This window comes from Bufo bufo, chromosome 2 (assembly GCF_905171765.1).
Source record: "Bufo bufo chromosome 2, aBufBuf1.1, whole genome shotgun sequence".
Lineage (NCBI taxonomy): Eukaryota > Metazoa > Chordata > Amphibia > Anura > Bufonidae > Bufo > Bufo bufo.
In genome coordinates this window covers 733,579,244-733,603,521 of record NC_053390.1, presented here as the reverse complement: position 1 = coordinate 733,603,521, position 24,278 = coordinate 733,579,244, and the positions used below count along the sequence as shown (strand labels likewise).

General features: G+C 44.7%; 1 protein-coding gene across 1 annotated transcript in view; it reads right to left on the bottom strand.

Moving 5' to 3' along the window:
* GABRA2 (gamma-aminobutyric acid type A receptor subunit alpha2) overlaps nt 1-24,278 on the bottom strand; it is a 225,780-nt gene that overhangs the window by 4,207 nt on the left and 197,295 nt on the right. The window contains exon 9 of the mRNA XM_040420547.1: nt 1,039-1,241. Coding sequence (XP_040276481.1) covers nt 1,039-1,241 — 203 coding nt within the window. The remainder of the gene's footprint in view (nt 1-1,038; nt 1,242-24,278) is intronic.

Sequence of the window (24,278 nt, the reverse complement as noted above, 5' to 3'; positions counted from 1 at the left end):
TCCCTCTACCTGTGAAATGTTCCCCGTGTCATTGGCTGCAACACTACCCCAAAGCATCATTGATCCACCCTTATGCTTAATGGTTAGAGAGGTGTTCTGTTCATATACCTTTTTTCTCCAAATATACTTTTGCTCATTGTGGCCAAAGAGTTCTATTTTAACCTTATTGGTCCACAGAACTTGTTTCCAAAATGCATCTGGCTTGTCAAGATGTTCTTTTGCAAACCTCTGACGTTGACTTTTGTGGTGAGGGTGCAGGAGAGGTTTTCTTCTGATGACTCTTCCATGAAGGCCATATTTGTGAAGGGGTCGCTGAACGGAAGAACAATGCACCACAGCTCCAGTCTGCTAAATCTTCCTGAAGGTCTTTTGCAGTCAAGCAGGGATTCTGATTTGCCTTTCTGGCAATCCGGCAAGCTGTCTCTGAAATTTTTCTTAGTCTTCCAGACCTTCTCTTGACCTCCACTGTTCTTGTTAACTGACATTTCTTAATTACATTTCAAATTGGAAACCTGGAAATACCTCAAAAGGTGCAATCTGAAGGTTTTGCCATGGCCCTCACAGTCCCCTGATCTGAACATCATAAAAAAAAATGGTGTTAGACCTCAACAGAGCAGTGCATGAAAGACGGCCCAAGAATATCACAGAACTGGAAGACTTTTGCAAGGAAGAATGGATGAAAATCCCTAAAAAAAGAACGGAAAGAGTCTTGGCTGGTTATAAAAAGCATTTACAAGCTGTGATACTTGCCAAAGGAGGTGCTACTAAGTACTAACCATGCAGGGTAGTCAACATGTTCCACGGTAGCAGGACTAACAAGAAATAAAATGGATAAACGGATATGAATCAGACATGTTTATGTATATATAATATGAACCAAAAGATATTTAAACAAGATGCATGTTTTTAAAGAAATTTATAAATTCCTTGTTGGAAAAACAAAACAAATTGTTAACAGACAAGGAAACACTGGAAAATTTGGAACAACCTTTAAGTGGGTGATGATGGAAAAGATGCACTATAAAAAAAATGTCTTACCTTATCATTGACAACACTTTTTCCATCCCACGCCCATCCTCTCTTTGTAAAATAGTTCACAGTGGCAAATTCTATCAAAGCTGAGAAAACAAATGCGTAACAGACAGCAATGAACCAGTCCATCGCAGTAGCATAAGCTACTTTTGGCAGGGAATTTCTAGCGCTGATACTGAGTGTTGTCATGGTCAAAACTGTTGTGACACCTACAAGCAAAACAAGACATCAATCAACATCTTTACAGAATATGGGCACTTTATACCACAACAATGTCTACAATAAAGAAAGATAATAGATCTGTTGAATCTTCTACTATAGAATAACACAAGAAGCACAAGACTAAAGTAAGAAAAACTAAGCAAAATAATGAAAATGTATGATGACTAGACTAAAAATTATATATCAAAGACTATATTTAGGTAGGGTTACAACATAAAGAGAATACAGTATATAGTTTTCACATAACTTTCTGAGCCCATCACCTGATTCAATTTTGAAATGCTGCACTTTTTACAGAGGATGTACTGTGTAGGTTTTTTATTTTGGGGGGGGGGGGGAAAGTACCAGGAATGTTTCAAACCCCTTGTGACTTAGTTCTTTCCTGTTGCTCACATGCTCGCAACACATTTTTAAGGAAATCGGCACCTTGTTTCAGTGTCCTCTGCAGACACTCAATATCCACATAGCACTTGTCAGTGTGTTATGACAAAAATTATTTAAGGGCAAATTTTAGAATTTTGATCCTTGTACAAGAAGCAGAGTTTTGAAGGTTTTGTGTCTACCACATGAATAATAACTTTTTGTTAGCAACTCAAAAGGTTAGTTAACTAAATTGTAGAAGGGAATACTACAAGGTTTGTCCTTCAATACCATACCTCTTGGCTTAACATATCATGAGATGTGTGGTGAAAAATGACCAGCTTTAAAAAATATATATATATACTGTCACTAGATGTCTATCTAAAATCTCTTAAAATAGCTGATTGGCAGGGGCACTGGAAGTCAGACTCCCACTGATATAGGACAACCACTTAAAGTATAAAGAAAAAAATTTAAAGCAATATAAAGAAATAAAAAATTATTCTTACTAAAGTTAATCTGCTGAATCATTCTGACTCTTTGAAGATCATACATGTTATATATACACGGCTTCATGTGTTCATGGTTTCACCATAATATTGATCTGCTTTTAGAGTCTTATCTTTTAACCTTTCTCGCATTCGTAATGCACTTGCTCTGCCTCAGAAAAGATTCTTCTACAAATACCCCAAAAATAGTCAAGAGAATATAATCTGTAAACACAAAAATCTACATCTAAACCCATAAAATGAAGAGCCATTCAATTTCTTTCTCTCACAGCAGCATGTCCGATGGGATGGACCTCTGAAGAATAATGGGCTAATACAAAATCTGTTTCACTGTATACCAAATGTTTGTCTTAAGTGTAGTTCTACATCCATAATGAAATTATTCATGTGTAGAAATCGTTAACTATGTCTGTAGTCAAATTATTATGCACGTATGCATCTGGACTATTGTTACAGCTACAATCGACCGGCTGCTTTGGTGGAAGCAAAAATAATGTGAGTTTATTTGCACATTTTCTCACATATATATACTACTCATGGTTTTTTTTTCACAGAAATTGTTCCAAACCTAAATTATTTATCGGAAATTGCATCACTCATTTGAAATGAATAAAAAAGAAGAAATATCGGAAATGTTTTACCGTAGACTCTAATTTAGTTTTCCTTATTATGGTTATTACTTTGCCATTGTTAAAAAGGGGAAGTAAGTTCTTAACTTATCATTTTTCTGAACTACAAATGCTATCAGGCTGTATATATTAAGCTATGGAAGTTCAAGGATTTTATATCAATTTTAGGTGTCCCAAGTTATAGGTCAGTAATGCTCCATTAGCAACTTTTATGTCCCCAATATGCAGCACTGGGCACAGGAACCAGCTGCATTCCCCAGAATAATGATCATGCAGTAGTGCTCTGTCCAATCTTCTGATATCTCTGACATTTTCTATTCCATTATGGGGGCACTGTGGCATTAGACTCATCTCCAAATGTGCTGAGGTAAATTTTAAAGTATTTTTTTTTAGCATTTATATAACAACATATACACTGTTGTACAGAAATTGTCATCACTTGCATCAGTCCCTTCCCTCATTTTGTCTCATGAACTTGAAATTAAAGGGGATGTCCCGTGAATACAACTTATCAATGGATAGGGTGTAAGTGATTGGTGGGTGTCTGACCAATGGGACCCCTGTCAATCACTAGAATAAGAGCCCATGGTTTCCCATTTGAAATGTGCACCAGACATACAGTACATACATGTCCGCTGCTCCATTCAGCTCAATGGGACTGCACTGCTCTTGTACCATGCCATCTCTGGCAGCCGCACAGAGTTTAGTGGAGTAGTGCAGCGCTGCTCCAGTGAAACAGGGGAACATAGGTACCTATTCAGATGATTGTCGGTGGTCCAAGTGGTCAGACACAACAATGATCAGACACTTTTCGCCCCCTATACATAGTAAAAAAGTTCTTGTCATGGGACATGCCCTTAGCCAATAAGTGTTTACAGTATTGTACACTGTAAAACACACTGATTGGCTATTTGAAATACTGTACTGTAATTAAACACACTCTGGTTTTTCTCCAGCCAACCGACGTGCCACTGAATGTTGCTGAGACCCGCCTCTGGTGGCCTGCAAGGCAAACGACAGTTGAACCACTGCACAGAACCCTTGTACATCGAGACTGTGTTCAACTTACGATAGCCAATGAGAGGCCATCGTAAATTGAAATGATTTCATATTGAGTACATTGTAAGTCAAGGGATCAGTGTATATTGTGCAATAGACTTTTGGCTCTACTTGTGTTCCCTCCAGTTATTTCCTGCCAGCCTTTTGAAATTCTGGTTTAGAAGTCTTTAATTTTTAAATTGTTTCCAGACTGCTTTAACTATAATATATATATATACAGTACAGACCAAAAGTTTGGACACACCTTCTCATTCAAAGAGTTTTCTTTATTTTCATGACTATGAAGGCATCAAAACTATGAATTAACACATGTGGAATTATATACATAACAAACAAGTGTGAAACAACTGAAAATATGTCATATTCTAGGTTCTTGAAAGTAGCCACCTTTTGCTTTGATTACTGCTTTGCACACTCTTGGCATTCTCTTGATCAGCTTCAAGAGGTAGTCCCCTGAAATGGTCTTCCAAAGGTCTTGAAGGAGTTCCCAGAGATGCTTAGCACTTGTTGGCCCTTTTGCCTTCACTCTGCGGTCCAGCTCACCCCAAACCATCTCGATTGGGTTCAGGTCCGGTGACTGTGGAGGCCAGGTCATCTGGCGCAGCACCCCATCACTCTCCTTCATGGTCAAATAGCCCTTACTTTCAAAGTTTTCCCAATTTTTCGGCTGACTGACTGACTTTCATTTCTTAAAGTAATGATGGCCACTCGTTTTTCTTTACTTAGCTGCTTTTTTCTTGCCATAATACAAATTCTAAACAAGTAAGGTAAGGGGCGGCACAGTCAAGCGAGCACTACGTACAAGTGAAACAGTCAGTGCAGGTCACAGGCTAACGAGGAGATACGCACTCGGCGGTGCACAGCTGAAGACAGTTGATAGACTGTAGCAAACTCTGGTAAGTAAGAAATGAAACAGCGGCACTCACCGGTGTGCGTCAGCAGCTTTTATTTCATAGACGAACTAAGGCAGGGGGCAGACAATCCAAGCACGCAACTAACAGCGGCGGCCGTTTCGCGCTATCTGCGCTTCATCAGGCTGTGCGTCAAATGCGTGCTTGTGTCAGCGCTCCTTTTGAACCCCTGATGCGGATTGCCGTCATGGAAGGAGACGAATCAGACCGCACCTGGATAGGGGGAGGTACATACAAACAAAATGCAAAACAATGAACAAGCACATACTCAGGGACAAATATGGATACACAGTACATGTTATGACTAGACAATAGCCAAAATAAACAATTTAAAGAAACTTATTTAGAGAAACGGGCTGAGGTCGTTTCTATCATTTAGCCCAAGTTCTCCTAGTGCTTGTGTACGGAGAATCCACCTAGCTTCCCTCTGCAGGAGGAGGCGGTGTCTATCCCCTCCCTGCAGAGGGGTGGGTACTATCTCTAGGCCGGAGAATGAAATGCAAATCACATCCCCATTGTGGACTTCTCTAACGTGCTGGATGAACCTGGGGCATCCCTTCCCTGTTTTTACCGAGTTAAGATGCTCCCTGAACCTCTCGAAAAGGCACCTAATAGTTTTGCCGATATAAAATCGTCCGCAGGGGCACAACAGCAGATAAACTACGTATGTGCTCCTGCAGTTAATAAAGGTGCTCACTTTGTGTTGGACACCCGCAAATTCAATCCATTTTTTGAGGGAGTTATGGTGACAAAATGAACAGTTGCCACACCTGAAATTCCCTTTAGGTAAATTGCTTTTCAGCCAATTCTCACTCTTACTGGGCTTGAACCTGCTTCTGACCACTCGGTCTTTTACGGTGTGAGCCCTCCTGAAGGAAATCAATGGTTTACGCTCAGTGAGTTCATATAGGGTTGCATCTCTCCTCAATACGTCCCAATTCTTAAAAATGACAGAGCGAATGCGCTCTGCCATGGGACTGTATTTAAATGAGAATGCAAACCTTGTGAATGTGGCATCTATACTCCCCTGTTTATTCTTCCCAATGCCCCTCTTAAGTAGACTCTCCTGGGAACAATCCTTCTCAACCTTTCTCATATCCTCATTCAGTGGTCCCTCTGGATAACCCCTCTCTTTGAGACGCTTTTTTAGGTCTTGGGCCTGACTGCAAAAACTGCTATTCTTACTATTTATACGTCTCAATCTAACAAATTGTCCGTGTGGTACGGCTCTCTTGACGCTATATGGATGGAAGCTGTCATGGCGGAGCAAGGAATTGGTCGCCGTGGGCTTACGGAAGCCCTCCGTGACCAACCCGTCGCCCTCAACCAGGACAGCCACATCCAGAAACTCCAATCTAGAGCCACCGAAATTGAGGGTAAAGGTCATGCCCATGTCATTGCTGTTAAGGAAATCCACGAACTCGTCACACTCGCCCTTAGTACCCTCCCAAATTATGAACACGTCATCTACGTAGCGTAGATACGCTTTCAATTTAGATACATACGGGTTCATAACGGAGTAAATGTACCTATCCTCAAACCTTGCGAGGTACATATTGGCGAATGTACAGGAGACGGGGGTCCCCATGGCCGTACCCAGTTTTTGCCTGTACCAATCAGCCCCAAACTGAAACACGTTATTGGTTAAAATGAACTCCAGTGCTTCACCAATAAAATTGCAGTAGGTCTGACTCTTGCCCAAATTGGCCACGATGTCGAGGACCGCCTCTACACCCGCATCATGTGGGATGCGGGTGTAGAGGCTTTCCACATCGAGGGACACCAATTGGTAACCATCCTGCCAATGTAAATCCTTCAGGGCAAGCAGAAAATCATTGGTATCTTTGAGATACGCTGGAGCACTGGTAAGAATGGGTCTCAAAAGCCAGTCCACGTATTTAGATAGAGGCTCAGTCACTGAGCCAATCCCCGCGACGATAGGATGTCCCGGGGGATGGCTCAGCGATTTGTGGACTTTCGGCAGAAAGTACCAGGACGGTTTAGCTGGGGATGATGGGACAAGCTTGTCCAAAAAGTTCCTAGGAAGGAAGCCAAGCTCCACATACTTGGTAATCAAGGACTTAAGTAACTGCTGGATATTGGCCACGGGGTCCCCCCGTATCCTTTCGTACACGCGGACATCTCCCAACTGTCTAAGGGCCTCAGTCAAATAAAACTCCCTAGACATAAGAACAATATTTCCCCCCTTGTCCGCCGGTTTCACAATGATATTATCCTGGGAGCTGAGCCAGGATAGGGCCCTTTCTTCTTCCTGGGTAACATTAGGTGGAGCGGTGGGATATACAATTGCCCTAATATCTTCCATCACCTGATGTTGGAAAATATCAATGCTACTGCCGGCGGACATGGGGGGACAAAAAGTGGATTGAACTCCACCTCTGAAAGGGTCTACAGGGGTATCAAGAGTGGATTTCTCAACTGTATCTAAACCAGTGAGTAGGTTAAGGCATTTTATTTCCTCATCACTGAATTTAGTGGATATTTGGAAAGCTCCAGGGTCGGGATAGAGTGGAGACTCTCCCTGTGTAGTTGACACTTTCTTGGGGGCATCTTTAAAGATGCCCCCAAGAAAGTGTCAACTACACAGGGAGAGTCTCCACTCTATCCCGACCCTGGAGCTTTCCAAATATCCACTAAATTCAGTGATGAGGAAATAAAATGCCTTAACCTACTCACTGGTTTAGATACAGTTGAGAAATCCACTCTTGATACCCCTGTAGACCCTTTCAGAGGTGGAGTTCAATCCACCTGATGTTGGAAAATATCAATGCTACTGCCGGCGGACATGGGGGGACAAAAAGTGGATTGAACTCCACCTCTGAAAGGGTCTACAGGGGTATCAAGAGTGGATTTCTCAACTGTATCTAAACCAGTGAGTAGGTTAAGGCATTTTATTTCCTCATCACTGAATTTAGTGGATATTTGGAAAGCTCCAGGGTCGGGATAGAGTGGAGACTCTCCCTGTGTAGTTGACACTTTCTTGGGGGCATCTTTAGAGATGCCCCCAAGAAAGTGTCAACTACACAGGGAGAGTCTCCACTCTATCCCGACCCTGGAGCTTTCCAAATATCCACTAAATTCAGTGATGAGGAAATAAAATGCCTTAACCTACTCACTGGTTTAGATACAGTTGAGAAATCCACTCTTGATACCCCTGTAGACCCTTTCAGAGGTGGAGTTCAATCCACTTTTTGTCCCCCCATGTCCGCCGGCAGTAGCATTGATATTTTCCAACATCAGGTGATGGAAGATATTAGGGCAATTGTATATCCCACCGCTCCACCTAATGTTACCCAGGAAGAAGAAAGGGCCCTATCCTGGCTCAGCTCCCAGGATAATATCATTGTGAAACCGGCGGACAAGGGGGGAAATATTGTTCTTATGTCTAGGGAGTTTTATTTGACTGAGGCCCTTAGACAGTTGGGAGATGTCCGCGTGTACGAAAGGATACGGGGGGACCCCGTGGCCAATATCCAGCAGTTACTTAAGTCCTTGATTACCAAGTATGTGGAGCTTGGCTTCCTTCCTAGGAACTTTTTGGACAAGCTTGTCCCATCATCCCCAGCTAAACCGTCCTGGTACTTTCTGCCGAAAGTCCACAAATCGCTGAGCCATCCCCCGGGACGTCCTATCGTCGCGGGGATTGGCTCAGTGACTGAGCCTCTATCTTAATACGTGGACTGGCTTTTGAGACCCATTCTTACCAGTGCTCCAGCGTATCTCAAAGATACCAATGATTTTCTGCTTGCCATGAAGGATTTACATTGGCAGGATGGTTACCAATTGGTGTCCCTCGATGTGGAAAGCCTCTACACCCGCATCCCACATGATGCGGGTGTAGAGGCGGTCCTCGACATCGTGGCCAATTTGGGCAAGAGTCAGACCTACTGCAATTTTATTGGTGAAGCACTGGAGTTCATTTTAACCAATAACGTGTTTCAGTTTGGGGCTGATTGGTACAGGCAAAAACTGGGTACGGCCATGGGGACCCCCGTCTCCTGTACATTCGCCAATATGTACCTCGCAAGGTTTGAGGATAGGTACATTTACTCCGTTATGAACCCGTATGTATCTAAATTGAAAGCGTATCTACGCTACGTAGATGACGTGTTCATAATTTGGGAGGGTACTAAGGGCGAGTGTGACGAGTTCGTGGATTTCCTTAACAGCAATGACATGGGCATGACCTTTACCCTCAATTTCGGTGGCTCTAGATTGGAGTTTCTGGATGTGGCTGTCCTGGTTGAGGGCGACGGGTTGGTCACGGAGGGCTTCCGTAAGCCCACGGCGACCAATTCCTTGCTCCGCCATGACAGCTTCCATCCATATAGCGTCAAGAGAGCCGTACCACACGGACAATTTGTTAGATTGAGACGTATAAATAGTAAGAATAGCAGTTTTTGCAGTCAGGCCCAAGACCTAAAAAAGCGTCTCAAAGAGAGGGGTTATCCAGAGGGACCACTGAATGAGGATATGAGAAAGGTTGAGAAGGATTGTTCCCAGGAGAGTCTACTTAAGAGGGGCACTGGGAAGAATAAACAGGGGAGTATAGATGCCACATTCACAAGGTTTGCATTCTCATTTAAATACAGTCCCATGGCAGAGCGCATTCGCTCTGTCATTTTTAAGAATTGGGACGTATTGAGGAGAGATGCAACCCTATATGAACTCACTGAGCGTAAACCATTGATTTCCTTCAGGAGGGCTCACACCGTAAAAGACCGAGTGGTCAGAAGCAGGTTCAAGCCCAGTAAGAGTGAGAATTGGCTGAAAAGCAATTTACCTAAAGGGAATTTCAGGTGTGGCAACTGTTCATTTTGTCACCATAACTCCCTCAAAAAATGGATTGAATTTGCGGGTGTCCAACACAAAGTGAGCACCTTTATTAACTGCAGGAGCACATACGTAGTTTATCTGCTGTTGTGCCCCTGCGGACGATTTTATATCGGCAAAACTATTAGGTGCCTTTTCGAGAGGTTCAGGGAGCATCTTAACTCGGTAAAAACAGGGAAGGGATGCCCCAGGTTCATCCAGCACGTTAGAGAAGTCCACAATGGGGATGTGAATTGCATTTCATTCTCCGGCCTAGAGATAGTACCCACCCCTCTGCAGGGAGGGGATAGACACCGCCTCCTCCTGCAGAGGGAAGCTAGGTGGATTCTCCGTACACAAGCACTAGGAGAACTTGGGCTAAATGATAGAAACGACCTCAGCCCGTTTCTCTAAATAAGTTTCTTTAAATTGTTTATTTTGGCTATTGTCTAGTCATAACACGTACTGTGTATCCATATTTGTCCCTGAGTATGTGCTTGTTCATTGTTTTGCATTTTGTTTGTATGTACCTCCCCCTATCCAGGTGCGGTCTGATTCGACTCCTTCCATGACGGCAATCCGCATCAGGGGTTCAAAAGGAGCGCTGACACAAGCACGCATTTGACGCACAGCCTGATGAAGCGCAGATAGCGCGAAACGGCCGCCGCTGTTAGTTGCATGCTTGGATTGTCTGCCCCCTGCCTTAGTTCGTCTATGAAATAAAAGCTGCTGACGCACACCGGTGAGTGCCGCTGTTTCATTTCTTACTTACCAGAGTATAATACAAATTCTAACAGTCTATTCAGTAGGACTATCAGCTGTGTATCCACCTGACTTCTCCTCAAAGCCACTAATGGTCCCAACCCCATTTATAAGGCAAGAAATCCCACTTATTAAACCTGACAGGGCACACCTGTGAAGTGAAAAACATTTCAGGGGAGTACCTCTTGAAGCTCATCAAGAGAATGCGAAGAGTGTGCAAAGCAGTAATCAAAGCAAAAGGTGGCTACTTTGAAGAACCTAGAATATGACATATTTTCAGTTGTTTCACACTTGTTTATTATGTATATAATTCCACATGTGTTAATTCATAGTTTTGATGCCTTCAGTGTGAATCTACAATTTTCATAGTCATGAAAATAAAGAAAACTCTTTGAATGAGAAGGTGTGTCCAAACTTTTGGTCTGTACTGTATATATATATATATATATATAGAGTGAAAAATGGCGGCACTGGCTCCAATGAGAGAAGGCGGGTGCACGTCCCAAAGGGAATAGACTGGTTTCCCTGGTGGATATATTCAGAAAAATGAGCGGCACTCCAGAAATAAAAGCAGTGAACCCTTTATTCACACCAGTGGTGCAGTGGTGCTGCACCACTGGTGTGAATAAAGGGTTCACTGCTTTTATTTCTGGAGTGCCGCTCATTTTTCTGAATATATATATATTCATAGAAAATACAGGCCACAGATACAGGTGTGTTAGGGAGTAATATGGATGTGTGCCTACTTACCCTTTGTTCTAGTCCTGGCTGGATGGAATGCGCAGCCCTTTATTGGAGCTATAGGCCCCATGTCCCATTATAAGATGATAAGTTGAATGTGAACTAAAAGAAAATGTGTTATGTGATTTTCACTAACTTATTAAGTTTATTGCTAGATTTCTGAACCAATGCCCACAAGGTTCAGTTGACAGGTGGATCAGTATGAGAAAACTCATGAGAAAACTAACACTTCTTAAAAATCTGAAACAGAATCAAAACTAGTCATTGCTATTCTTTTTCCTTATAACGCTGGCTAAGATTACTTTTTATGATCAAATAAGACTGAGAATGGTAAGAAGGAGTGGGAGGACAGCAAATTAATCTTTGCAGAAATTCTACAATGACAAATCAAGAAGTACAAAGCAATATAGCCTTGTTGTCAGTGACTCATCCGTTATGAAAAAAAACAAAAAAACATGAAAAGACTGAGGGTGTACGGTAATAAAAGTAACAATTATAAAGGCCCCCTGGTGGAAGACATATGTTTTATCATGACAGCTAGTTATACACAGCAATTATTTCTATATTTAATTGTTCTTTGTTTGATAATAGGTGATAGGTAATATATGTTGTCAGTTTTCAAGAAGGTTATTAATGTATAATGCTTGCATTTAAAAAGAACCTGTCATTATGACAGACCTGTTTAAATTAGAGCATTTTTATAATTCTACAGTACTGTGGGGTGTCTGCAAATGGTTTGTTTATGTTGTGTACTGTTATGTACACCCAGCGTGGCCTAGTATGTTTGGCAGGGAAAGTCACACTATTCCACCACTCTCAGAAAGGGCAGGAGTGGACTGGTCCTACTCTCTTGTCTACAGTAGAGAGTGAGTGAGTCATGAGGGTGGATGTAAGTGCATGTGCTCATTCTCCTTAGGCCTCAAGATCAGGAGACTCACTGATCTCTGTGAAAGTTACTGATTCTGCTATGGCAAGAAAGACAGAAAGAAAAAACGTAGAATCTGCATGGCCGAGCATAGGAGACAGCAAGGTAACCTGCAACTACAGCTAACCAGATTTTGCTCCTTGTGAGGGAATACAGTTTAGACACCCATCACACTCAACCATGTCCTGGCTAGACATGCCTCTAAAGACCTATATCCCGCAGTGGAAACTACAGCCATAATTGCTAGATTAAAGTTATCAGCCAGAGATTCCAATGAGAGACTTTGGCAAAATAGCATACCAAGAGTACCATTATTTGGCATTATGTCAGCCTCCATACCTCGCCACCTGGAAAAAGGATTTGTACTGTGCATGAAGTATTGTTGGATGCACTACAACTCCTATCTTGCAGTCAATTATAAAGATAATTTAGTCTTCTAACTATGGCCTGGTTTCCTGACTCCTACCACACCATATGCTGATCACTGCACTACTACACTTCCTGTCAGGCACCCCATACAACCACCGCCAGCAATTGTACCCCAAACGAAGTCCAGCAAAAAGTAAGACCCTTAAAAACACACTTTAATTCATATAGTTAAAAAAATAACCCTAAAGTTTCCCAATACATTATTCTGATGATGGTCAGTTTGAAACCTGATTTACTTTAGATCAAGACACTATATACTATACAACAGCATAGTAGCTCAGAGATACATCAGCATAGGAACACTGGGGTGGAAAAAACTTTCTTTCCCTATGATGACCCTAAAGTGTCCCTTAACCCAGAGATGGCCCCTAAAGGTGGAGACTCTCTGTCCTCGTACCTATTCTGCCAAAACCCCTAATTGGCCCTCATGGGTCCCTGTGCTGATGTACTGTATCTCTGAGCTACTATCCTGTTGTATAGTATATAGTATCTTGGTGTATAGTAAATCAGGTTTCAAACTGACCATCATCAGAATAATGTATTAGGAAACTGTAGGGTTATTTTTTTAACTGTATTTGCTGGAAAGTGTACCCCAAACTACCATCAAGCAGGAGCACCAACTACAGGGAGAGTCCCAAGGGGAGGAAAGGGTGCACCCTCCTCTCACTGCACCAGCCCTAGGGAGCAACGGCTTGAGAAAACCACTGCAAGACACCCTATCGTCAGAGCCACTACTACTACTTGCTTATCCACTGTTTAACCACTCTCTTCTCCGCTTTAACAATATCCAGATAGTATCCATCCAGATATGTCTTACAATAGCTCAGTATAGAGAAATACGTATATGCCTATTTACGCTTGTAATGGATACTAACATATGAGTGGGAAAGTTACACAAGAGTGTATGACCCCCAAATTGTACAAAATCTTAATGGATCACCCACTAATTTCTACAGGGTTTTATCATACTTCTATATGTCTTACGAAATACAGCGCAATCTATGTTGTATAAGAATCTGAACCAAAAACTGTGCAACTGTATTGATATTATTGTAAAATGGAACCATATTACATGCCTTTGAACAACCACTGAGCACATAGTATACTTGGGCACTTGTTGATATAAATCCCATACTAGTAGTAAGGCTGAAGCCCAGCCTGCGTTTGTGGGAGGGGCGAAGGAGGCTTATTTAGCGCGGCCCCACGCTCCCATCATGGACGCCGCGCTCTCACGTGACGTCTCTGCACTTCCGGTTTCAGTGCCGACGCTGCCGCTTACCCTCGCTGCTGCTCGTTCCTGTTCCTGCTCGTGCTCGTTCCTGCTCGTTCCTGCCTCCGGTCGGAAGTTCTCTACCCTCCCGAACCGCGCTCCCCTGGTAAGCGAAGCGGCGCCTTGAGCTGCTCCCTGTCCTGGGAGCCTCGGCGCCGCGCTCTTCAAACGATTCCACAGGTCTGCCTGCTGGCCCCACCTCCCGCACTAGGTCTCCAGGCAACGCCGACGCTTCCACATGTCTGCCTGCTGGCCTCACCTCCCGCACTGGTCTCCAGGCAACGCCGACGCTTCCACATGTCTGCCTGCTGGCCTCACCTCCCGCACTGGTCTCCAGGCAAAGCCGACGCTTCCACATGTCTGCCTGCTGGCCCCACCTCCCGCACTGGTCTCCAGGCAAAGCCGACGCTTCCACATGTCTGCCTGCTGGCCCCACCTCCCGCACTGGTCTCCAGGCCATGCCGACGCTCGGGTCCCCATTACGCCTACACCCCTGGCACTGGGAACCCGACAGCCAGCATGGCTTAGTATCCGGCATATTTTTAGCCTTAATTAATAAAACTGCGGTTTCAAGTCATAATCTGCATCAACACAATGCCCTGGAAAACAAGAATCAAACACTGCTATTCGGCCTCAGTAAAGCAGTGCAAAAATAAAATAAAAAAATACTCTCTCCAGGCATACAGAGCAAGTGCACAGACGCTTAAATTTCACCTTCACGTCAGTGTCTGCCACACGGCAGATTCATGCCAAATTGTCCGCCACGCTATTGTCTGCCACTCAGCAGCTTCATGTCAATTTTGTCTGTTTCATTCACGCTATTTTCTGCCACGCAGCAGATTCATGTCAATTTTGTCTTTCCTTAGATTCATTCACGCTATTGTCTGCCACGCAGCAGATTCATGTCAATTTTGTCTTTTCCTTAGATTCATTCACGCTATTGTCTGCCACGCAGCAGATCTATGTCAATTTTTCCCTAGGTTCATCCACGCCATCGTCTGCCACGCAGCAGCTTCATGTCAATTTGGTCTGTTTCATTCACGCTATTTTCTGCCACGCAGCAGATTCATGTCAATTTTGTCTTTTCCTTAGGTTCATCCACGCTATTGTCTGCCACGCAGCAGATTCATGTCAATTTTGTCTTTTCCTTAAGATTCATTTACGCTATTGTCTGCCACGCAGCAGATTCATGTCAATTTTTCCTTAGGTTCATCCACGCTATTGTCTGCCACGCAGCAGATTCATGTCAACATTTGTCTTTTCCTTAGATTCATTTACGCTATTGTCTGCCACGCAACAGATTCATGTCAATTTTTCCTTAGGTTCATTCACGCTATTGTCTGCCACGCAGCAGATTCATGTCAATTTTTCCTTAGGTTCATTCACGCTATTGTCTGCCACGCAGCAGATTTATGTCAATTTAAATGTTTCTTTCACATAATCATCTGCCACGCAGCAGATGCCTTTTCCGTCTCGTTCTCTTTCCCTGACACGTATTCAGGCTTCAGTTGTGGTCTGCCACGTAGCAGTCCACGTTAGTTTTCCTGACACGCATCAGGTTCATCCACCACCCTGACACGCATCAGGGACAGGTTCTCACGCCTCATTTACACTTCCTGCCATGCAGCAGGTGCTCGGTCGCGCTACTCACTCGGCCCGTCCTAAACTTAGTTGCTCCGATGCGCCTCAGGAGCTTCGCCTCTAGCCACGCAGCTAGCTCACGGGTTCCGGCCGCCCGCAAGGCATCAGGTCATTCAAGGGCACCTCACAGGTGTCAGGCACGGTCAAGCTCGACCCAGCTTTCGCTCCCTGATTCGCGTCAGGTTCTACTTGCTTCTGCTTATCTCGAACCTCACCCCATGTTTCTAGGGTCACCCCGGAGGTCTGTTCGGTTCAAAGTTCGCTAGGGGAATTCTTCAAGGTACCAATCCTAGGTCACCTTTTTCATCCAGGTCATTTCCGTTTACCATTTCATCAGCTAAGTTCAGGTAAGTTGGTTTCACTACTTCATTCCCTAGGATCAGGCCAGCATCCGCAGGTCTTTTTTCCTTCAGGCAGTTTAAGCCAGCTCATCAGGTAGGTTGGGCCTCTTAAACTCTCCCTGGTAACGGATTCGGTCACTCTTCGGTGTCATTCAGAGGGTTTCACGGATTCACTCGCTGGTGTAAGGTGGCTCTATCACCCTTCTTACCTCCCATTTTTTTCCTTTCCACAGCACGATGTCCCACGCATCGGATATCGTCGAGACCCGCTCCATTCCGGAATCGCCCGGCTCGGCCCATGGAAGCACTCTTTCATGCAGGCAATGGACCATCCCGAAACCCATGGCCGAACTAACCAGGAGAGGCATCCGCTATCCTGCCTCAGCCCGCAAAGCTGAGTTGTACAGGCTACTGACGGCAGGGCCTATCTCAGCGGCTGAAGATCAGGTGTCTCTGTCCACTGTCCAGACAGCGCTGGCCCAGCTTCATTCCGCTATCAACACTCTCACCAGTTCAGTGTCCGATATGCAGACCAGGTTGCTAGTGGTGGAAACCAGGCCATCAAGTTCAAGCACTCCCACCTCTCCGGTTCCAGGCCCGCCCGCCATTCATGCCCCAACCCCAAGCCAGGCCCCCAGCTCCTTCACCATTTCACCATCACTTTTCGTTCCCGATAATGTCCGAAAGGACATTTTGGCAGGTAAAGACATTAACTTGGCTTCCATACTTATTTCTACCCACGACTCCGACGAGAACAGGACCATTGCATGTGGAGATATATCAGTGGTTCTTAAGTCCAAAGACGCCCGGTTGCATAAAAAGCTCTCCATTCCAGAGTTCGTGCTGGCCTTCAGCCTTTTCCGAGACATCCTATGCTCGGCCCAACCGCACCGCAGAGAGGAACTTGACACCTACCTCTACAGGGTCACTGATTTGGGACACAAGTACGGAGGTCACGCATTTTACGACTACCATCGTTCGTTCTCTGCCAAAGCCGCCGCTGCTCTGTCCCAGTTCCGGCACATCATGGATTGGTCCATACTAGACATGGAGCTCTTCTGCAGGCACTTTGCAGGCCTCAAAGCTCCCACCTGCGCCAATTGCCAGTCCATCTTGCATTTCTCCGACTGGTGTCCCAACTCAGGGGCCCTGGCCCAAGGCAGACCCTCGGCCTTCCCTTCCACGTCTTCAAGTTCAGGGCAGAACACAGACAAATGGGGCAGGCCCATAGTGTTTTTGGGCAGAAGTCAAGTTTGTAACAATTTCAACTGGTCTGATTGCTATTTCTCAAAGTGCAAGGCTTTGCACGTGTGCACCATTTGTTTCAGGGCCCACCCCCAGTCGTCCTGTCCGCAAAGGTCATCAAAACAGCTATGACTAGCTGGAGTCAACATTGACCTACTAGCCGCCCTCCTGCTACATCACCACGATCCCGCTTTTGTGCAGTTTTTGGTCTCCGGTTTCTCACAGGGGTTCCATACAGGGCTAGTTTCCCACCCGCAAACAACTTGGGAGGGTTCCAATCTCCGTTCCGCCTTGGCAGATCCTGAATCAGTAGACTCCCTCATCCAGTCTGAGATCAGTAAGGGTTTCCTCCTGGGTCCATTCATAGTTCCCCCCTTTGACATCTGGAGGGTCAACCCCATTGGCCTGGTCACAAAAAAAAATTCAAATAAAAAAAGACTGATATTTGACCTTTCTGCTCCTCATGTTTCCAGCACACCTAGCTTAAATTCGCTCATCCCTTCAGAAGACTTCTCTATGCGGTATTCCTCCTTGGACGAGGCCATCCGGTTGATCCTCCAGCTGGGGTCAGGCGCGTGGCTTTCCAAGGCGGACATCGCCGACGCTTTCAAACTGCTTCCAGTCTCACCCCATTTATGGAAATTCTACGGCATCAAGTGGAGGGAACGGTACTATTTCTCAGATAGACTGACGTTTGGATCAAAGAGCAGTCCCTGGCTCTTTGATCAATTAGCCACTGCTCTCCACTGGGTCTTGGTCAACCACGGCGGATGCTCCAGGGTCATCCATTATCTCGATGATTTCCTGTTGATCGAGACCGCAGACCAAGCACCTAATCAGCTCCAGGTACTCCTCGACTTGTTCTCAAAATTAAACGTCCCGATTGCCCCAGCAAAAGTCGAAGGTCCATCTTCAGTCATAACATTTCTGGGGATCATCTTGGATACTGGTAAGATGGAAGCCCGATTGCCCGACGAAAAACTTCTAAGAATCCAAGATTCTATCAGGAGGTCTGTCGCGGCCAGGACCCTCACCAAGGTCGAACTCCAGTCGATTCTGGGAATGTTAAATTTTGCCTCCAAGATCATGCCCCAGGGGCGGGCATTCATCTCCAGATTGCTGCAACTTTTACCTGCTACCTCGGATCAGGACTCCTTGATCCACCTCGACGCCGCCGCAACGGCCGATCTCCACATGTGGCACCATTTCCTGACCAGCTGGAACGGCATCTCCCTCTTCGTCCCTTCCTGGGACGATAATTCTCCCACCGTGTTTTCCGACGCAGCAGGTTCAAAAGGGTTTGCAGCCATTTTCGAGAACCACTGGTTCGCGGGTCCCTGGCCGCCTCAGATTTCCTCCATCCAGAGTTCCATCAAATCCTCTCCACTGTTAGAAATTTATCCCATCGTGGCAGCTGCCCAGACCTGGGGGGGGGTCTGGAGGAACAAGCCTGTCGTCTTCGTCACGGACAATCAGGCAGTGGTAGAAATCCTCAGCAAGGGTCGCTCCTCCTCCCCACAAATCATGCCCTTTGTCCGCAGATTAGTATGCCTTGCCTTAAAATACAACTTTCATTTTTCATGCAGGTTCATACAGGGTTCAGCAAACACAGCAGCTGATGCCCTCTCCCGTTTCAACTTCCCGGTTTTTTTTCAGGTGATGCCAGACGCAGATCCTTCAGGGGTTCCTCCACCGGCAGTCGAGACACTGATGATGGATTGAGCAAGCATGTCAGAACTGCCAAGTCACTCATCCATAACTCCTTATCCCTCAATACAGCCAGGAACTACAAGACCGGGTGGGAAACCTTCTCACAATTCTCCCTCAGACACCCACAAGGACATCTGGACCAAACAACTTATGTCATGGCATTCCTGGCTTATTGTCACACAGACCTTCACCTATCTTTCAGCACCATCAAATTTTACCTGGCAGGGGTACAGCACTTCCTCACTTTAGATTTCCCAGGCAGCCAGTCCATATTTTCTTCCCAGGCCATCAAATCCACCCTTAGAGGGATCCAAAAGAGCAGCAACAAGCCGGAGTCCTGGAGGAAACCAGTCACCGGGGCAATGTTCAGGGCTTTTTCCACCTCCCTAGACAACGATCCTTTCGGGCCATATAAAAGCTTAGTGATCAAAGCTGCCATGTATCTCTGTTTCTACGGGTTCTTACGGCCCGGGGAATTCACTGGCTCTCCAGGACACGCAGGCCCCACTTCAGACCAGCTGGTCTGGCAGCAGACTCATTGCACCCTTTCTCTCCCTTCCACCAAAACTTCCCAAGTAGGACCTCCAGTTAAAATTATCTACTTCCAGACCTTCAATGAATGGTGCCCGGTTGCCGTGTTCAAAAAGCTTCTCGCCATCTTAAAAGTCTCCGCGCCAGGCAGCCCTCTCTTTCCCTTCAACTCCAAATGTCTCACGACTTCACAGTTCATCCATCATATCAGAACTTTGGCTTCCGGGTTAGGGTTCGATGCCAAGGCCATCTCGGGACATTCGTTTCGCATAGGCGCGGCTTCCGCAGCATCGAGTCACGGGGTCCCAGCACACGTCATCCAGAAAATGGGCAGATGGCAATCCTCCTGCTTCACGCATTACATCCCTAATCCGAGGGCCGAAATCGCCAAAGCTTTCACCAGCTTAGCTCTATGAGTTCCACCTTTACATTCCTACCCGTTGACTTTTGCCCCTCATTTAGCTCGCCCTCATTTAGCTCGCACCCGGCCATGGCTTCCAGCACACCCCAGCCATCTATAGTTGCCAGTCATGTCATCCCCTTCCCCTCCGTTCTTCTTCACGGTCTCCCACCGTAGCCAGGACCACAAGTAGTAAGGCTGAAGCTCAGCCTGCGTTTGTGGGAGGGGCGAAGGAGGCCTATTTAGCGCGGCCCCACGCTCCCATCATGGACGCCGCGCTCTCACCCCTCCCTCCCGTCCCCTTCTTCACCTCTCTCACCATCAGGCATGCCCCTCATTTAGCTCGCCCTCATTTAGCTCGCACCCGGCCATGGCTTCCCGCACACCCCAGCCATCTATAGTTGCCAGTCATGTCATCCCCTTCCCCTCCGTTCTTCTTCACGGTCTCCCACCGTAGCCAGGACCACAAATAAAGTTAAAATTATTAAGAGCTCCAATCTACATTGGTTTGGTTTATATTGTCTTACTTCGCACAGATATATTTAATCTCTTTCATTTAATGTTTGTGTGTCGTTAAAAAATATCGACAGTATCCACTTTAACAGTGACCTTCACAGCTTCCTGCCCCTTAATAGTGACATCCACAGCAGCCTCCCCCTTTATCAGTGACCTTCACAGCATCTCGCCCCCTTCACAGTGACCCCCACAGCAGCCCGCCCCTTTAACAGTGACTTCCACAGTGGCCGCCCCTTTATTAGTGACCTCCACAGTACCTCATCTCCTTAACAGTGATTTCCACAACACCCTGTCCCCTTAACAGTGGCCTCTACAGCAATCTTCCCCTTAACACTGACCTTCATAGCGGACCGTCCCCTTAACTGTGACCTCCAAAGAAGCCTGCCCCTAGGGTGGCCAGAGGTCCGGTTTTAGGCCGGAGAGTCCGGCTTTCAGACTCCCTGTCCTCCGTCTGGTGCAGGGCCTGGATGGACACAAGGATGTCCTTTTGAAAAGCTCACTCTCAGACAGCAACACTGTGCTGTCTGAGCGTGAGCTGCAGGGAGAAAGTCACCCTCCCTCCCACCCCTGCAGCTGACAGAAGTTGATTCTTACCTTCATTTTTTTCAACCCCCGTCGGCTGCGGAGTGGGAGGGAATGTGGCCTAACCGAGTCGGGTCATGGCTTAGCGGAACCTGGGGGCGGGGTTTTTAAGTCCGTTTTTTGAGGGTGGCCTGAATGGCCACCCTACCTGCCCCCTTAACTGTGACCTCCGCAGCACTCCGCTCCCTTAACAGTGTCACTCACAGCGCCCTGTCCCTTTAAAGCTGACCTACAGCAGTAAAGGAAAATGGTTGGGTTGTTATGGAAACCTGGTGTAAAACTGTGTGTGTGTGTATGTGGAGACTAAGGGCCTGCAAGCTTCTATTCGCTGATAAGGGTCATGTGACCAGGCTTCTATTGGCTAATGCAGTTTTTGGGAATATCTCAGGAACGGTACGTGCTAGAAGGCGGTCTAAAACCAAATTTCGTGATTGTAAATGCGACGGTCCGGATTCCTTTAGTGGACATACACACATACATACACTCAGCTTTATACATTAGATTCCTGTTTATTTCATCCATATCATTTTCATGTTTGCTTATAATGGCCTTTTAAGAATTATTAAATTGTCTAACCTTATAATTACTACACATTGCACATGGAAAATATTTTAATGCACTTTTTTCTCATTATTTTAGCCAGACTATACTATATGATTGCAATCAGCAGAACCTTTCTCTGAGAATATATTCCATGGGACAAGAGGCTACATTTTAACCAATCAAGACAGCTCTGAGACGTCTAATGGCTGTGATGTGCAACTGTGTGACAGCTAGGTTTTATATTACTAAGACTCTTCTATTATTTAATACATTATTTAGTAGTTATTATGAATGCAAATGCGGTGTTGTGTCTAAACACATTCCTTTTGCCTAAATCTAAAACCCTGCAGACCCATGTTCATTAAAAAGCACATGAAAAAGCTCTCATTATATCTCAAGAAATCAGATATTCAACTTTTTACAGAACACAAGACATGAAGGTTACGTATATCAAAGAACAAACTATCTGTCCTTACTAAGCAGCAGCAGATAATTGCAATCATGGGTTTATTTAAAAAAACATCTGTCCAAGGCATTATTCACACGTTAGTATTTTGGTCAGTGATTTGTATTAGTGATTGTGAGCCAAAACCAGGAGTGGTGCCTCCACATAGATCAGGTATAATGGAAAGATTTGCTCCTGTTCTGTGTTTTTGACCTGCATTTGGTTTTGCCTCACGATCTAATGCACACTGACTAAACACTGACTAAAACTCTGACGTGTGAATGAGGCCTGATGTGATGTACATATGAGCCATTCCCTAATCACTGAACACTGAACAGAGAAAACGGATCAAGGATCACTGTCCCAAGTGGACAAGCCAAGTAATATATATAGACTACTTAGAAAGTGATGAACGATGATCCATCGACAGTATGTGTCCTAACTAAGCTGCTACATATTGAAAAGTCATTATATTTATATAGGAATTTAGAACGACCCTTTACCAGTATGAAATAAAAATAGGGGAGTCAATACACACGGGTCCACCCTCACCTTAAAGGGTTTGTGCCCCGTAACATATTCTACATTTTTTAAACCAGCATCTGGATCTGAATACTTTTGTAATTACATGTAATTAAACATTTAGTATAGCCACCCAGCTAAAATAAAATGAAATGAAATAATTTATTTTACCTAAAAATAACACGTGTCTGTATAGCACCACCTCCTTTTTGCTCTTTTCCACATTTCTTATCCACCTCACTGAGGGAGTCACCCATGCTCTTCAACTGGCACCAGCCATATGTTGTGTTGGAAGCTGTGTTATTTACAGAGAATGAGCTACAGCAAAAAGGACTCACCACCTGAGAAGGGACCCACTCCCCGAACTGTATTTAGCAAAGCAATTTAGGCAATTGATGCTTTGTTAGAAAGAAATTGTTGTGTACTATATGATGTCTGACTTTCTATTTTTACATCAATCATGGCATAACCGTTTAACTTGACTTTGCTTAAAAGAGTTACCCCATAAAATGGATTACTATGCAATGAATAGGACATTTCAAATAAAGTATTATTGCAATATACATGCAATAAAAATATTGCAAGGTTGTTTTATGTATATTAAGTCGTTTAACCATTTGGTCCACTTTCTCCTGTGTTGAGAGATAGACTAACATGCTCAGCAGTTTCCATGTTCCCTCCTGCGTCCTCTCAGTGCTGAAATAGTGATCTAATAGTGAAAAAGGAGAAGCTGCCCACACACCTTTAGTTCATTCAACCCTACTTCTAAATTCATTTAAAAAAATAATAATAATATATATACAGTACAGACCAAAAGTTTGGACACACCTTCTCATTCAAAGAGTTTTATTTATTTTCATGACTATGAAGACATCAAAACTATGAATTAACACATGTGGAATTATATACATAACAATCAAGTGTGAAACAACTGAAAATATGTCATATTCTAGGTTCTTCAAAGTAGCCACCTTTTGCTTTGATTACTGCTTTGCACACTCTTGGCATTCTCTTCATGAGCTTCAAGAGGTAGTCCCCTGAAATGGTCTTCCAACAGTCTTGAAGGAGTTCCCAGAGATGCTTAGCACTTGTTGGCCCTTTTGTCTTCACTCTGCAGTCCAGCTCACCCCAAACCATCTCGATTGGGTTCAGGTCCGGTGACTGTGGAGGCCTGGTCATCTGGCGCAGCACCCCATCACTCTCCTTCATGGTCAAATAGCCCTTACTTTCAAAGTTTTCCCAATTTTTCGGCTGACTGACTGACCTTCATTTCTTAAAGTAATGATGGCCACTCGTTTTTCTTTACTTAGCTGCTTTTTTCTTGCCATAATACAAATTCTAACAGTCTATTCAGTAGGTCTATCAGCTGTGTATCCACCTGACTTCTCCTCAACGCAACTGATGGTCCCAACCCCATTTATAAGGCAAGAAATCCCACCTATTAAACCTGACAGGGCACACCTGTGAAGTGAAAACCATTTCAGGGGTCTACCTCTTGAGGCTCATCAAGAGAATGCCAAGAGTGTGCAAAGCAGTAATCAAAGCAAAAGGTGGCTACTTTGAAGAACCTAGAATATGACATATTTTCAGTTGTTTCACACTTGTTTGTTATGTATATAATTCCACATGTGTTAATTCATAGTTTTGATGCCTTCAGTGTGAATCTACAATTTTCATAGTCATGAAAATAAAGAAAACTCTTTGAATGAGAAGGTGTGTCCAAACTTTTGGTCTGTACTGTATATATATATATATATATATATATATATATATGTTTTCTATGCAGGGGAGGATGGGGTTAACAAGAGAAAATTGTAATGCATCCTGGGAGAGCCAGGTGCTTGAGGAGCTGCTGCCCACTCACAGAAAGGGTAAGTCATCCAGATATGTGAAGAAAAAGAGTTTAAAATGTGTTGGCTAACCTCTTTAAAGGGTTTCTATCACTTCGTTTCACCTATTTAGCTTTCAGACACTAGCGATCCGCTAGTGTCTGCTTTATCTAACCATCCTAATATAAGAGCTTATTGTCCTGCCGTTTAGCTAAAAAAATAACTTATATAGATATGCAAATGAGCCTCTAGGTGCTATGGGGGCGTGATTAGCACCTAGAGGTTCCGTCT